This window comes from Hyperolius riggenbachi, chromosome 10, assembly GCF_040937935.1.
Source record: "Hyperolius riggenbachi isolate aHypRig1 chromosome 10, aHypRig1.pri, whole genome shotgun sequence".
Taxonomy (NCBI): domain Eukaryota; kingdom Metazoa; phylum Chordata; class Amphibia; order Anura; family Hyperoliidae; genus Hyperolius; species Hyperolius riggenbachi.
In genome coordinates, this window is record NC_090655.1 from 71,382,370 (window position 1) to 71,396,632 (window position 14,263).

The 14,263-nt window shown below is 42.8% G+C and overlaps 1 protein-coding gene across 3 annotated transcripts in view; it reads right to left on the reverse strand.

Moving 5' to 3' along the window:
• Positions 1-267: 267 nt before the first annotated feature.
• The window catches only part of LOC137533983 (solute carrier family 22 member 15-like), a 538,432-nt gene continuing 524,436 nt past the window's right edge, over positions 268-14,263 (reverse strand). Inside the window, exon 12 of one of the 3 annotated variants that reach the window (XR_011024265.1) lies at positions 268-799. Coding sequence is in view for 1 of the 3 variants with exons in the window: in XM_068255310.1 (XP_068111411.1) it covers positions 776-799 (24 nt within the window). In the remaining 2 variants the exon portion in view is untranslated. The remainder of the gene's footprint in view (positions 800-14,263) is intronic. The other 2 variants (XR_011024264.1, XM_068255310.1) reach the window with 2 other exon arrangements.

Sequence of the window (14,263 nt, forward strand, 5' to 3'; positions counted from 1 at the left end):
TACATTTCCTCCCAGGACACCTATTGCAGGGCATAACTAGCAGAAGAAGTCACCTACTTAACTAATAGACAACCAACCATAAAACAAAGAAGAAGAAACATCCAGTCCTAGGCAAAACGATCAATCTTTTCAAGAACACTAGGAGGCCGAGGCACCCACTGCAGACTAAAATAATAAAAAACAGATTGAACATGGATGGTAAGAGTTGGCTTACTTCCCAATAAAGTTACGCACTGCATTCACCCAAAAAATTTTATTCAGCACAAAAATACATTTTTTTTCATATTTTGCTGACAAAACAGGACTTGCAACAATTATGTAAAATTAATAACTGATAAAATAGAAAAATATTTACTATTAAAATAGGAAGAATACGACTGTAATAAATTCATTGACTCATTGCATACCAGTTGCAAAATACAGATTATGCACAAATATATCCTATTTAGGATTATGGGAAGGCTTCGAGCCAGTGTGGGCAATTACTGTATGTACACGAGTCAATTTTTTTATACTTTAATTTTTAGGAGCAACTCGTAATACTGGTCAGAATCTTCAGGCAAGGAATGTTAGAATGGCATTACTCCATTTGTTGTCTTTGGTTGAATTTTTGGATTTAATGTCCATCTCTCTCATGTTGTATTCACATAGTGAACAGAAAATCCCATTGTGTGCAATTATCCTGTAACTATTGGTCCCAGTTTGACTTTCTGTCTTTCAAAGGCCAAATACTTATTTTGCTTTTCCAAAATACGCCATGTAACCGTGTAATCCATCATGAATTTTCTTCCCTTTTTGCCTGAAAAAAAAGAAAATATTAGCTATTGATTTACTAAATAAGCTGTTAAGAGTTGTAGACAGTACCACAAAACTTTTATGAGTAAATGGTAGAGATGGCCCGAACGGTTTGCCCCGCGGGTAGTTCGCACGGATTTCTGCTGTCCGCGGTGAATAGCGAACTTTTATGCATGTTCGCTCCACCTCCCATACTTGTCATTGGGTTAAACTTTGACCCTCTACATCACAGTCACCAAACACATGGCAGCCAATAAGGCTGCACTCCCTCCTGGACCCCCGCCCCCCCCCTATAAAAGGCAGCAGCGTCGGCCATGTCCTCACTGTCTGCTGCTGCAATAGTGAGAGAAGGGAGAGGTTGCTTGAGAGATAGGGAAATAGTTAGTTAGGCTCTTGTTAGCTTGCTCCTCGCAGAAATTTGTTGCTGAAAGCACCCCAAAACAGCTCTTTTGAGGGCTAATGTTCTTTATATGTTTTTTGTACCCTCAACCCCCACAATTCTGAGGATGTGGTTGACTGGCTTAAACAGCGCATTACATGTTCCGCACAGAACCTTTTTTGACGCACCGTCCTCCTCCTGCTCAGCTTCTGGTTTAACACAAAAACTTACTACTACCACTAGCAACCCAGCTGCTCCACTTGATGTGTCAGAGGAGTTATTCACACGATGCATTTAGTAGTACACTTGGGGTCATCCAGCCAACACGCCCTTCAAGGCCTGCTTTTACCACCACCCACATGCCGACATTCTAAAGCTCACCGGTGTGTACGTTTTTTTGTGTTTTTTTTTCCTCTGATACCAGCAATGCCATCTGCAAACTCTGCCAAAAGAAACTGAGTCATGGGAAGCCCAACACCCAACTAGGGACAACTGCTTTGAGAAGGCACCTGATCGCAAAACACAAACACCAATGGTATGCACACATTAATAAAAGCAGCACACAAATATCAACAGCCTTTGCGGTGGTGCCTAAAACAGTAAGTTTGGTCTGTCAGATCGATGTATACACACGCAAAATGTTTTAAAGCACTTTATGCCTCCAATTTAGCAATGCAATGTGATTTCTGCCCTTTAGGGATTATAACCCTGCTCCGCGTCAAATCTGTAATTTTCCCCGGGGACTTTTGGTGTGTATCCCACTCCGCCATGCCTCCCTCCAGGTGTTATACCCTTTGAAACATCTTTTCCATCACTTTTATGGCCAAAAACCGTGTTTGTAGTTTTAAATTGATGTCTATTGCGGTTTGCCGAGTTCGCCGCTACGTGGACTTTTGCGGAAGTTCCCGTCTACGGTCCGTGAACCCAAAATCTGAGGTCCGAGCCATCTCTAGTAAATGGTAACCATATACTATAAAATAATGGATGTAAGACATATTATGTACAGGCAGAACCAGAGTAAAGTGAAACAGGAGACTCAAAAATTTGGTCAACAGTGGTCAAGTGGATCAATATCCTCATAATGACAAAAACAAACTTCACGACTGCAAACTAAATGGATTTTTTGACTTCCACTGAAGTCCACTCTTGCCTCAAAGCATAAGCTGGCAATAATTTTTATTTTTATCCCTTTTTAAAAATAATGTTATCAATTGGCTTACAAATAAATTGTTTGGATATGTAATAATTGTTCAAAAAACAGAAAAGTAGAATTAAAATCTAACATAAGGGCCCTTTTCCACTACAGCGTTTGCGATTGCTTAATTGCAAAACCGCAAACCGCTAGTGATTTTAAAATCGCTACGGTTTGCTTTTTAACATAGGAATCGGGATAGGTAATTTCCACTACCGCGATTTGTTTTTTACTTGATCTCGATCGCGCCACGGAACGATTTTTGCCGCGATTTTGCTATCGTGATCGCAAATATCGGAAAATCGGCGGGAATTTTTTTCTTTTGCTGAATCGCAATCGCTAGCGTTCAGCGCGAACAATAGCGATTGCTAGTGGAAAAGGGCCCTGAGGATTACGTAAAAAGTAACAATGGCTTTTATAGCAAATAGGGATGGCAATGCGTAGGGGAACTCATGGAGAAGCATGTGATCAGTTTGCTCAGCTGATAGATTTGTAAGGCTCTGATTTGCTGGTCACGATCATGTGTTAATACAGAAAGTCATCACAGTAAGGTTCTAATTTGCTGTGATAACTTCCTGGCATGATCACAAACAGCAAATCACAAATATTTCAGCTGATCACATGCTTCTCCATGAGTTCTCCTAAGCCAAATCACAAATGAATCCTGTGGATTTTTCAGCAGTTGACTATCAGTCTCCGAAAATAGAGAAGCTACTCTCAGTGCTGGCATATCCCTGCCAAATAACGGGAACTTGCCCTTAGGTCATTGGTGGCTTGGGTCACCTGATATTAAATGTCATATTTGTTTAACCACTTGAGGACCACAGACATGCACCCCCTAGTGACCAGGCGATTTTTTTCTGTTGGTGGCATCTAATTTCTGCGGCAATCTTTTTTTTTTTTAATTAATTGTATTCTTATTTTTTTAATAAATGTTATTTTTTAATTGACATCCCTCCTTGTTGAGATCCAATCACTGATCCCCTCTCATAGGCTGCTGCCTGCGAGAGGGGATCACATTGTGAGCCACTTGAGGGGACAGCTTTGTCCCTAAGCTGTCCTCTGTACAGCGCTGCGCTAGATTGCAGCACTGTACAACCAAAAGAAATTGTTTTTATTTTTTGTTTCTGTCAGCTTCATCACTTAGCGGGGATGTGTGCGCATCCGCATGCGTGATCCCTACCAATCTCCGCCCCCAGGACTTGCCGCCAATTGGTGTTAGGCGATCCTGGGGAGGCCACCTTCCCACCACTGATCGGTGTTAGGCGGTCAGGAGAGAGTTAAACAAAAGTGCTGCAGAGGCCACTTCTTAAAGGATACCCGAAGTGACATGTGACATGATGAGATAGACATGCATATGTACAGTGCCTAGCACACAAATAACTATGCTGTGCTCCTTATTTTCTTTCTCTGCCTGAAAGAGTTAAATATCAGATATGTAAGTGACTGACTCAGTCCTGACTCAGACAGGAAGTCACTACAGTGTGACCCTCACTGAAATTCCAACTATAAAACACTTTCCTAGCAGAAAGTGGCTTCTGAGAGCAAGAAAGAGATAAAAGGGGGAATTTCTTATCAGTGAGGGTCACACTGGAGTCACTTCCTGTCTGAGTCAGGACTGAGTCAGCCACTTACATACCTGATATTTAACTCTTTCAGACAGAGGAAGAAAAAAAAGGAACACAGCCTAGTTATTTGTGTGCTAGACACTGTACATACACATGTCTATCTCATCATATCACTTTGGGTATCCTTTAAAGCAAAGTTCCCCAACCCTGTCCTCAAGGTCCACCAACAGTACATGTTTTGCAGAAAACCACACACATGCACAGGTGAGGTAATTAGTGTCTCAGCAGAGCTGATTAACTACCTCTGTGGAATTCCACAAAACATGCACTGTTGGTGGGCCTTGAGGACAGGGTTGGGGAGCACTGCTTAAGGCCTATTTCACACCAGGACGTTGCGTTAGAGGGGACGTTAAGGTCGCATAACGTGCCCCTAACGCAGCGCCTGGTGGTGTTGGAGCAGGACGCTACCAAGAGCCAGTTACAAGCAGCTCTTGGTGCACCTGCTCTGTCGGAGGAACTGCGGAGACCACGTGAGCGGAGCTCTCCGCATCACGTGGTCCCGCCAGCCAATCCGTGGCCGCTCCAGGATGTAAACACTGCAAGTGCAGTGAATAATAAGTAGCCATGTGCCTGGCTACGTAGCGGCCTCTTCCTGCCTCCTCTCCGCCCATAAAATGAAAAGAAAAAACCCTACTGAGCATGTGCAAACCGTCTAACGCGGCTTAGCCGCGTGTAAAGTACTGCATGCAGTACGTTATCAGGACGTGCTGCGTTACAATGTAATGCAACGCGGGCACTGTGAACAGCCCATTGATTTTTCCTTGCTGTGCGTTGGGGTGCGTTACAGGCTGCTCTAACGTGCGCCTGTAACGTCCCACTGTGAAACCAGCCTTAAAGGAAACCTGATATGAATCAAAAGGCCAAATGCATACACACCTGGGGCTTCCTCCAGCCCCTTTCGGCCTGATCGGTCCCTTGCCGTCCTCCTCTGCCTCCTCGCCGCCCTCCTCCGACACCTGGATCTTTACTTTTGATTCATCTCAGGTACTTTTAATTGACAGTTATTAAAATAGTCCCTTCACTTTAATTTGCAGTCTGCTATAGAATTGCGAAACTGACTATAAGAACCCCTTTTCCACTGCAAATACCAACAGCACAGTACCTCTTTGTAATCGTGATTTCTCATGCGTTGTGGTTTTTAGTGCGATCATAGTTGTGTGGCATGAATGCGTTTTTCGAGAGAAGGGGCGGGGCTTCATGCCACATAGGGCAATTGCATGAAAATTGTATAGTGCTGCACTTGCTATGCAGCAATTGTCCTGTGCTCTCATAGACTACTACATAAGCACAATCCCAGGAAAGCTGCAGAAGGCAGTGCGATTGTGCTTAGGTAAACATTGCATTACACACCATTGCCACAGTGGAACAGTAGCACCATGATTAGCGGTAAATTGTTTATCATGATGCCACTATAATTCCCCAAATGCTGTAAGGGCTTCTTCACACCTAAAGTGTTTTTGGGTGTTTTTTTTAAGCACTGGCAGTTTTTAAAAACGCCCTAAAAGCGCTTGTGCAATGATTCCCTATGGGAGTGTTTACATCTGAGTGGTTCGATTCCGATCCGTTCAGCAAAGCACTGCCTGTACCATTTTCGGGGGGGGGGGGGGGGGTGCCTCCATGGAAGGTATAGGGAAATCGCAAAGCGCTTGAAAAAGCGATTTGTATAGTGATTTCCCCAGCGCTTTGATGAATAAATACATTGTATTTATTAATTTCTAGGTGAAAGAATTCAAACTAATTGCTCTGCAAAAGCACTTAGAAAAGTGCTTTACAAAAAAATCGCTAACGCGCAGTAAGTGCGGGGAGGTGCTAAAAAAAAATTGTGCACAAAAATGCAAAATGCAAGCCCTCACGCTTGCGATTTATGATGTGAACAGGGCTTAACCACTTAAGGACCGCCCCCAGCCGATGGGCGGCGGCAAAGTCCGGGCCCAAACGACCGCAATACGCCCATCGGCGGGGGCGGCTGCGGGAGTGGCTATGCGGCGATCGCGTCATTCGTGACGCGATCAGCCGCCGGGGACTGGCTCCGCCCACCGTTCGCTGTAACCCGCCGGCCGTTCGGAAGCGCCGGCGGGTTACTAGCACCCGGATCGCCGCTGAAACAATGTATAATTGGCTTTGTAATGTATACAAAGCCTATTATACTGGCTGCCTCCTGCCCTGGTGGTCCCAGTGTCCGAGGGACCACCAGGGCAGGCTGCAGCCACCCTAGTCTGCACCCAAGCACACGGATTTCCCCCCCCCTGCCCCCTGATCGCCCACAGCACCCCTCAGACCCCCTCCTACCCACCCCCCAGACCACTGTTTGCACCCAGTCACCCCCCTAATCACCCATTAATCACTCCCTGTCACTATCTGTCAACGCTATTTTTTTTTAGTCCCTAATGTGCCCCCTACTCCCTCCTGATCACCCCCCACCCCTCAGATTGTCCCCAGGCCCCCCCCCCCTGTGTACTGTATGCATCTATCCCCCCTGATCACCTGTCAATCACCCGTCAATCACCCCCTGTCACTGCCACCCATCAATCAGCCCCTAACCTGCCCCTTGCGGGCACCCAATCACCCGCCCACACGCTCAGATTGCCCTCAGACCCCCCCTTATCAATTCGCCAGTGCAATATTTACATCTGTTATTCCCTGTAATAACCCACTGATCACCTGTCAATCACCCATCAATCACCCCCTGTCACTGCCACCCATCAATCAGCCCCTAACCTGCCCCTTGCGGGCAATCTGATCACCCACCCACACCAATAGATCGCCTGCAGGTCCGACATCAGATCACCTCCCAAGTGCAGTGTTTACATCTCTTCTCTCCTCTAAACACCCACTAATTACCCATCAATCACCCCCTATCACCACCTGTCACTGTTACCCATCAGATTAGACCCTAATCTGCCCCTAGGGCACCCAATCACCCGCCCACACCTCAGAACGCCCTCAGACCCCAGCCCTGATCACCTCGCCAGTGCATTGCTTGCATTTATTTCCCCCCACTAATCACACCTTGAGACACCCATCAATCACCTCCTGTCACCCCCTAGCACACCTACCCATCAGATCAGGCCCTAATGTGCCCCGTGTGGGCTCCTGATCACTCGGCCAAACCCTCAGATCCCCCTCAGACCCCCTTCCGATCACCTCCCCAGTGCATTAATTGCATCTATTTTCCCCTCTAACCGCCCCCTGAGACACCCATCAATCACCTCCTGTCACCCCCCTAGCACTCCTATCCATCAGATCAGGCCCAATACATCCTGTCATCTAAGAGGCCACCCTGCTTATGACCGGTTCCACAAAATTTGCCCCCTCATAGACCACCTGTCATCAAAATTTGCAGATGCTTATACCCCTGAACAGTCATTTTGAGAAATGTGGTTTCCAGACTACTCACAGTTTTGGGCCCGTAAAATGCCAGGGCAGTATAGGAACCCCACAAGTGACCCCATTTTAGAAAGAAGACACCCCAAGGTATTCTGTTAGGTGTATGATGAGTTCATAGAAGATTTTATTTTTTGTCAAAAGTTAGCGGAAATTTGATTTTTATTGTTTTTTTCACAAAGTGTCATTTTTCACTAACTTGTGACAAAAAATAAAATCTTCTATGAACTCACCATACTCCTAACAGAATACCTTGGGGTGTCTTTTTTCTAAAATGGGGTCACTTGTGGGGTTCCTATACTGCCCTGGCATTTTAGGGGCCCTAAACCGTGAGGAGTAGTCTAGAAAACAAATGCCTCAAAATGACCTGTGAATAGGACGTTGGGCCCCTTAGCGCACCTAGGCTGCAAAAAAGTGTCACACATGTGGTATCACCATACTCAGGAGAAGTAGTATAATGTGTTTTGTGGTGTATTTTTACACATACCCATGCTGGGTGGGAGAAATCTCTCTGTAAATGGACAATTGTGTGTAAAAAAAAATCAAAAATGTGTCATTTACAGAGATATTTCTCCCACCCAGCATGGTTATATGTAAAAATACACCACAAAACACATTATACTACTTCTTCTGAGTACGGTGATACCACATGTGTGACACTTTTTTTGCAGCCTAACTGTGCTAAGGGGCCCAAAGTCCAATGAGTACCTTTAGGATTTCACAGGTCATTTTGAGACATTTGGGTTCAAGACTACTCCTCACGGTTTAGGGCCCCTAAAATGCCAGGGCAGTATAGGAACCCCACAAGTGACCCCATTTTAGAAAGAAGACACCCCAAGGTATTATGTTAGGTGTATGATGAGTTCATAGAAGATTTTATTTTTTGTCACAAGTTAGCGGAAATTGATATGTATTGTTTTTTTTTTCACAAAGTGTCATTTTCCGCCAACTTGTGACAAAAAAAATCTTCTATGAACTCACCATACTCCTAACGGAATACCTTGGGGTGTCTTCTTTCTAAAATGCGGTAATTTGTGGGGTTCCTATACTGTCCTGGCATTTTAGGGGCCCTAAACCGTGAGGAGTAGTCTTGAAACCAAATGTCTCAAAATGACCTGTGAAATCCTAAAGGTACTCATTGGACTTTGGGCCCCTTAGCGCAGTTAGGGTGCAAAAAAGTGCCACACATGTGGTATCGCCGTACTCAGGAGAAGTAGTATAATGTGTTTTGGGGTGTATTTTTCCACATACCCATGCTGAGTGGGAGAAATATTTCTATAAATAGACAATTGTGTGTAAAAAAAAATTAAAAAAATTGTCATTTACAGAGATATTTCTCCCACCCAGCATGGGTATGTGTAAAAATACACCCCAAAACACATTATAATACTTCTCCTGAGTACGGCAATACCACATGTGTGGCACTTTTTTGCAGCCTAACTGCGCTAAGGGGCCAAAAGTCCAATGAGCATCTTTAGGCTTTACAGGGGTGCTTACAATTAGGCACCCCCAAAAATGCCAGGACAGTGAACACACCCCACAAATTACCCTATTTTGGAAAGTAGACACTTCAAGGTATTCAGAGAGGAGCATAGTGAGTCCGTGGCAGATTTCATTTTTTTTTTGTCGCAAGTTAGAAGAAATGGAAACTTTTTTTTTTTTTTTGTCACAAAGTGTCATTTTCCGCTAACTTGTGACAAAAAATAAAATCTTCTATGAACTCACCATGCCTCTCACTGAATACTTTAGGGTGTCTTCTTTCCAAAATGGGGTCATTTGGGGGGTATTTGTACTATCCTGGAATTTTAGCAACTCATGAAACCGGACAGGTGCGCAGAAAAGTCAGCGATGCTTGAAAATGGGAAAATTCACTTTTGGCACCATAGTTTGTAAACGCTATAACTTTTACCAAATCCAATAAATATACACTGAATGTTTTTTTTTTATCAAAGACATGTAGCAGAATAATTTTCACGCTCAAATGTATAGGAAATTTTACTTTATTTGAAAAATGTCAGCACAGAAAGTTAAAAAAGTCATTTTTTTGACAAAATTCATGTCTTTTTTGATGAATATAATAAAAAGTAAAACTCGCAGCAGCAATCAAATAGCACCAAAAGAAAGCTGTATTAGTGACAAGAAAAGGAGGTAAAATTCATTTAGGTGGTAGGTTGTATGAGCGAGCAATAAACCGTGAAAGCTGCAGTGGTCTGAATGGAGAAAAAGGCTCTGGTCCTTAAGGGGCGAAAAGACTGTGGTCCTCAAGTGGTTAAAAGCCTGTGCAATCGGATTTTCAGATCATGACCCAGATAGTGGAAAAGGACTCTAAGCTTACACTGAAGCTTAGAAGCATGGAATCTAGCTTACCAGCTTGTTGCATGAGTAAACTATTAGCAGCAAGGAGCAGGATTTCTTGTTACTTATTTTCAACATCTGGTAGTAGCTGGTGGCTTCTATGTGCTCAGGAAAACATGCTAATAGTATATATCTTTTGTGAGTCATGTTTTTGTTCTAATTTTCCTTTTTCAGAATATATACATTTTTCTCAAGTCTAATCACTGGTGAGCTCATAAAGCACACACGTTTTCCATAAAAGCCTAATATGTTTTCCCCTCCGGAGGCTTAACCACTTATGTGGTTACAGACGGTATATCTACGTCCCACAGGCCTTCAGTTCCTGCCCAGGTACGTAGATATTGGAGAGAATAGTCGCCACGTGTGCCCGCACGCGTTCTCTTGTTGCCGCCCGTTAGTGGGGAGATCAATAAATGCGTTCCTATTCATTGATAAAAGTTCCCGTGTCAATGGTCGGCGGCATCAATGAGATGCCTGTGGTCATTGTAATAACTAAATTAACAAATTAACACATAAATGCATTTTATTTCTTCCTGTTAGCGTACTAACAGTATGCACAGGAAGATAATGCGCAAGGACATCTTGTGGCCAAATAGTAAAATTACACTTACATACATTATAATAAAAAGACATACACATTCAGTTAAAATTACCCCCCCCCCCCCCCCCCCACACACACACACACACTCTGCCATAGTTACCCAAATAAAACCTCTGCATAAACAAAGACAATAAAAAAAACAAATAGCCAAATAAAATGTGTAGGGTTTTCCTTATGGAAGCATGTATTATTTTAAAACTATAATAGCCCGAAAACTGTGAAATAATTGTTTTTCTTATTTTTCCCATTAAAATGCATTTAGAATAAAATAATTCTTAGCAAAATTTACCACCCAAAGAAAGCCTAATTGGTGGTAAAAAAACAAAACAAAATATAGATTGTTTCGCTGTGATAAATAGTAATAAAGTTATTGGCGAATTAATGGAAGGTGCACTGAAATGTGAAAACTGCTCTGATGCAGAAGGGGAAAAACCCCACAGTAGTGAAGTGGTTAAAGCAAACCTGAAACAAACAAACTCATGAGATAATAAATTGTATGTGTAGTACAGTTAAGAAATAGAATAATAGCAAAGAAAAGAGTCTTATATTGTTTTCCAGTGCAGGGAGAGTTAAAAAAAAAAAAATCAGTTATCTATGCAAAAGAGCTTCTCTAAGCTATTTCACCCCACTAGGCCAAATACAGTCCTATTTTCTGAAGCACTTAAACAGCCAAAAACCAGTGAGGACCCATTTCCACTAGCGAAAAGGATGCGAGGTGATTACCTCGCATCCCCCCGCAGGTACTTCCGCTTGCCATCCGTACAACCGGAAGCAGCGTCATGCGGCTTCCCGTCGGCTCCTTCGGGGACTCGGATACGTGCTGTGAAAAACTGCAGCGTGCTATCCATGATTTCCCACTCATCGCGCTGGGTCACGTAGGTAAATTTGCGTCAATGGAAACTACTCAGGGATGAGCAGAAACTACACCACTGTGAATTTACGCATCGTAGTTCGCATCTACGTATCGTAGTTCGTAGGTGAAGTTTCAAAACTACGCTTACAATTTTACGCATAGTGAAGTACCGTTACGTGTAGTTTACGCCCCCTACGCGTAGCTCACATGTGTATTGCTAAGTAAACTACAAATGCCTTATTCGCGTCTATTTTTCCGCGTACGAATGTATGCTTACAAAATTACGCATTGGAAAGGAGAATGTACGCATAGAAGAGTTCCTGGTATAAGCGTTTGCAGAGGAATTAATGCGTAAATTTTTCCGCATAATGGCATAAGCGTCCGCATACACTACGCTTCGCACTACACATAATTGCATATTTTAACGCGTAGTCTACGAAATGCATACAAAGCGAATATTTGATTTCGAAGCCGTAGTTTGGTGAAGCGTAATTACGTAAAACTACGCGTAGTTCCAGCGTAGCGAATTTGGCTGACTACCATCCTTGAAACTACTCCATTGATGTGAATTGGTTGCAGTTTCCTTGTGTTGCGATGCGGAGCGGTTTCCGCATAACAACGCGTCTGGTGGAAAAGGGCCCTGGGAGACAGCTTAAGATTTTACTGCAGGAAAGTTCAAAGGGTCATTCTTTCTGCTTTGTTTTATAGCTTAAAAGAGAGTGTGTATTCTAAACTGCAACTGTTATAGTTTGATGCAATATTATAAAAAAAAAAAAAAAAAAAAAAGAAGCTATATAACTGAAATTAAATATATGAGACTCTTTTCTTTGCTACTCATGTTCTATTCATTATCCGTACTACATATACAATTCATTATCTCATACGGTTTTTTTTTTTTTATTTAGGTTTGCGTTAATTAGAGGTAAATGGTATAACCATAGTTTGCGATGTATAATGTACATACACAACCACTGCATTTAGTACTTTAAAGGGACCTGAGCTGTAGCTAAAATAAAAAAATGTCACTTACCTTGGGCCTCCTCCAGCCCACCGTAGGCCACGAGGTCCCCCGGCGTCCTTGCTCCTATCCGTGTCCCTCCGGCGGCTTCCGTTACCGGCAACACCCGGGCAGGGTGACTCTTCCTGGATCTCCATGCTCTGTGTCATCACGGTGGCTGGCGTGAAAGGTATGCGCATGTGCGTTTTCCTACCACTAAACCGAGCATGCGGCGTGATGACACAGAGCGTGGAGGTCCAGGAAGAGTCAGGTCCCTTTAAATCTGAAAATCAAACAACATTTGTAGCTCCATAATGCTTAGGCATTCTATTAAGCAAGACTTATTTTTCTGTGCATCCCTAGATTTTCTAAGGGGATTTGGTTTATCACTCCTTTAATTCACAGTGTCCAATTCCATCAATACAAGCTCCCCACTGGCTCTGATGTTCATTCCTATTAAGATTACTTTACAATAGGCTACTAAAATATATATAGCTAAAGTCCTGAGTGAAATAATTTGTTGCCTTTTTCCCCACCATTGTGTATCTGTCTATCCTCTGAGGAATGGTCTCTGTGACCATGAAATGTGTCTGAGAAAAAAAAAAAAGAAATATGCTCCACTTAGAGCATTTCCCATCTGTATAACATGTTTTTAGACATTTATAGGAGATTTTTTTTATATATACACTGGCATATGATGCAATTTTCCTAAAATGCAAATGCTCTACCTGCTGTATTTTTTTAGCTATTGCACGTGGGTTGAAGAGGGTTGTAACATTCAAAAAAACCCCCAAAAAACAATTAGAGCCCCAAAATATATGTAAACCCCCTTTTTCCTAAAATATGTCCTTATATGTTCCCTGTTTTTTTTTTTTTTGGGGGGGGGGGGGGAGGAGTCCTAAACAGCAGGGTCTCTGCAATACCAACTAAATTGTGTTTTTTTTTTTTTGTTTTGCTACAGCAACAAGCTTATCTCAGCATGCAAATAACAAAAGGATTAATATTTTGAAAAAGATAAGACATTATGACTGACCAGAAACTAATTGAATCCCTCCCTTTCCTGCTCATGGTTTTTTTAAGAGTTCCCACAGTACTGTAAGCCTGTTATTTAGGTGATGTTTGGTGTTGGAGGAACAGTAAGCTGTGGCAGTAGGTAAGCAACATTGGCACTGAACTTGGTTGAAAAAAAAATGAAAAGGGCAGAAGTGATGTCACTTTTGGCATCACACAATGGAAACCAGCAGAAATATTAATTTCCTTTTTTTTCGCATCACATTTCCAAAATCTGACAATGAACACTAAAAACAAAACAGAATAGTTAAGCTGAATAAGATGTTTTCCTTTTGGTTAGTAAAATAAATAAAAAAAAACATCACACAAGTATAAAAGAAGCAACAAGATGCAGAGGCAGACTCCTGCATGCATACATACACCTCGGATAAATTTAAAGAGAACCTGAACTGAAAATAAAATGTCAAAATAACCATACACAGGTCATACTTACCTCCTGCGTAGTCTACTCCTCAATCTCTTTTTTCTCTCTTGCATCCCATTTGTCCACTGTGATCAATGGAATTCTCCATCCTCAATTTTAAAAATGGCCATTACCCCATAACAGCTTCCTGGTCAGCACACTGTTAACTGTAATATTGCCCACTTGAGCCATAGGGAAACATGGACATTACCTTGCACATTCAGTTGTAACTGACAGCTGTTGATATATAACTGACAGCAACTGGTATATTTCAGTTCTGACAAAATATTATCAGAACTGGGAGGGATCACTGTAAGAAGAAAATGGTGAGCTTCTGAGAGGAACTGACAGTGAAATAAGTATGTAATATTCATTTGCAGCTATTCCGTGTTTATTTTAAATAATTTTACTCGCTTCAGGTTCCCTTCAACCACTTTACCCCCACGCGTACGAATTTCTCCGTCCCTTTTTCCATCCTTTAACCCCCAGGGACGGAGAAATCCGTACTTTCCGCGCTCCCGCCGCTGCCCGCGCTCCCGCTCACTCTAGCGCGCACTCCTGCTCATAAACACGCCACCCGCCGCTCGCCCCGGAGATCAATGAAC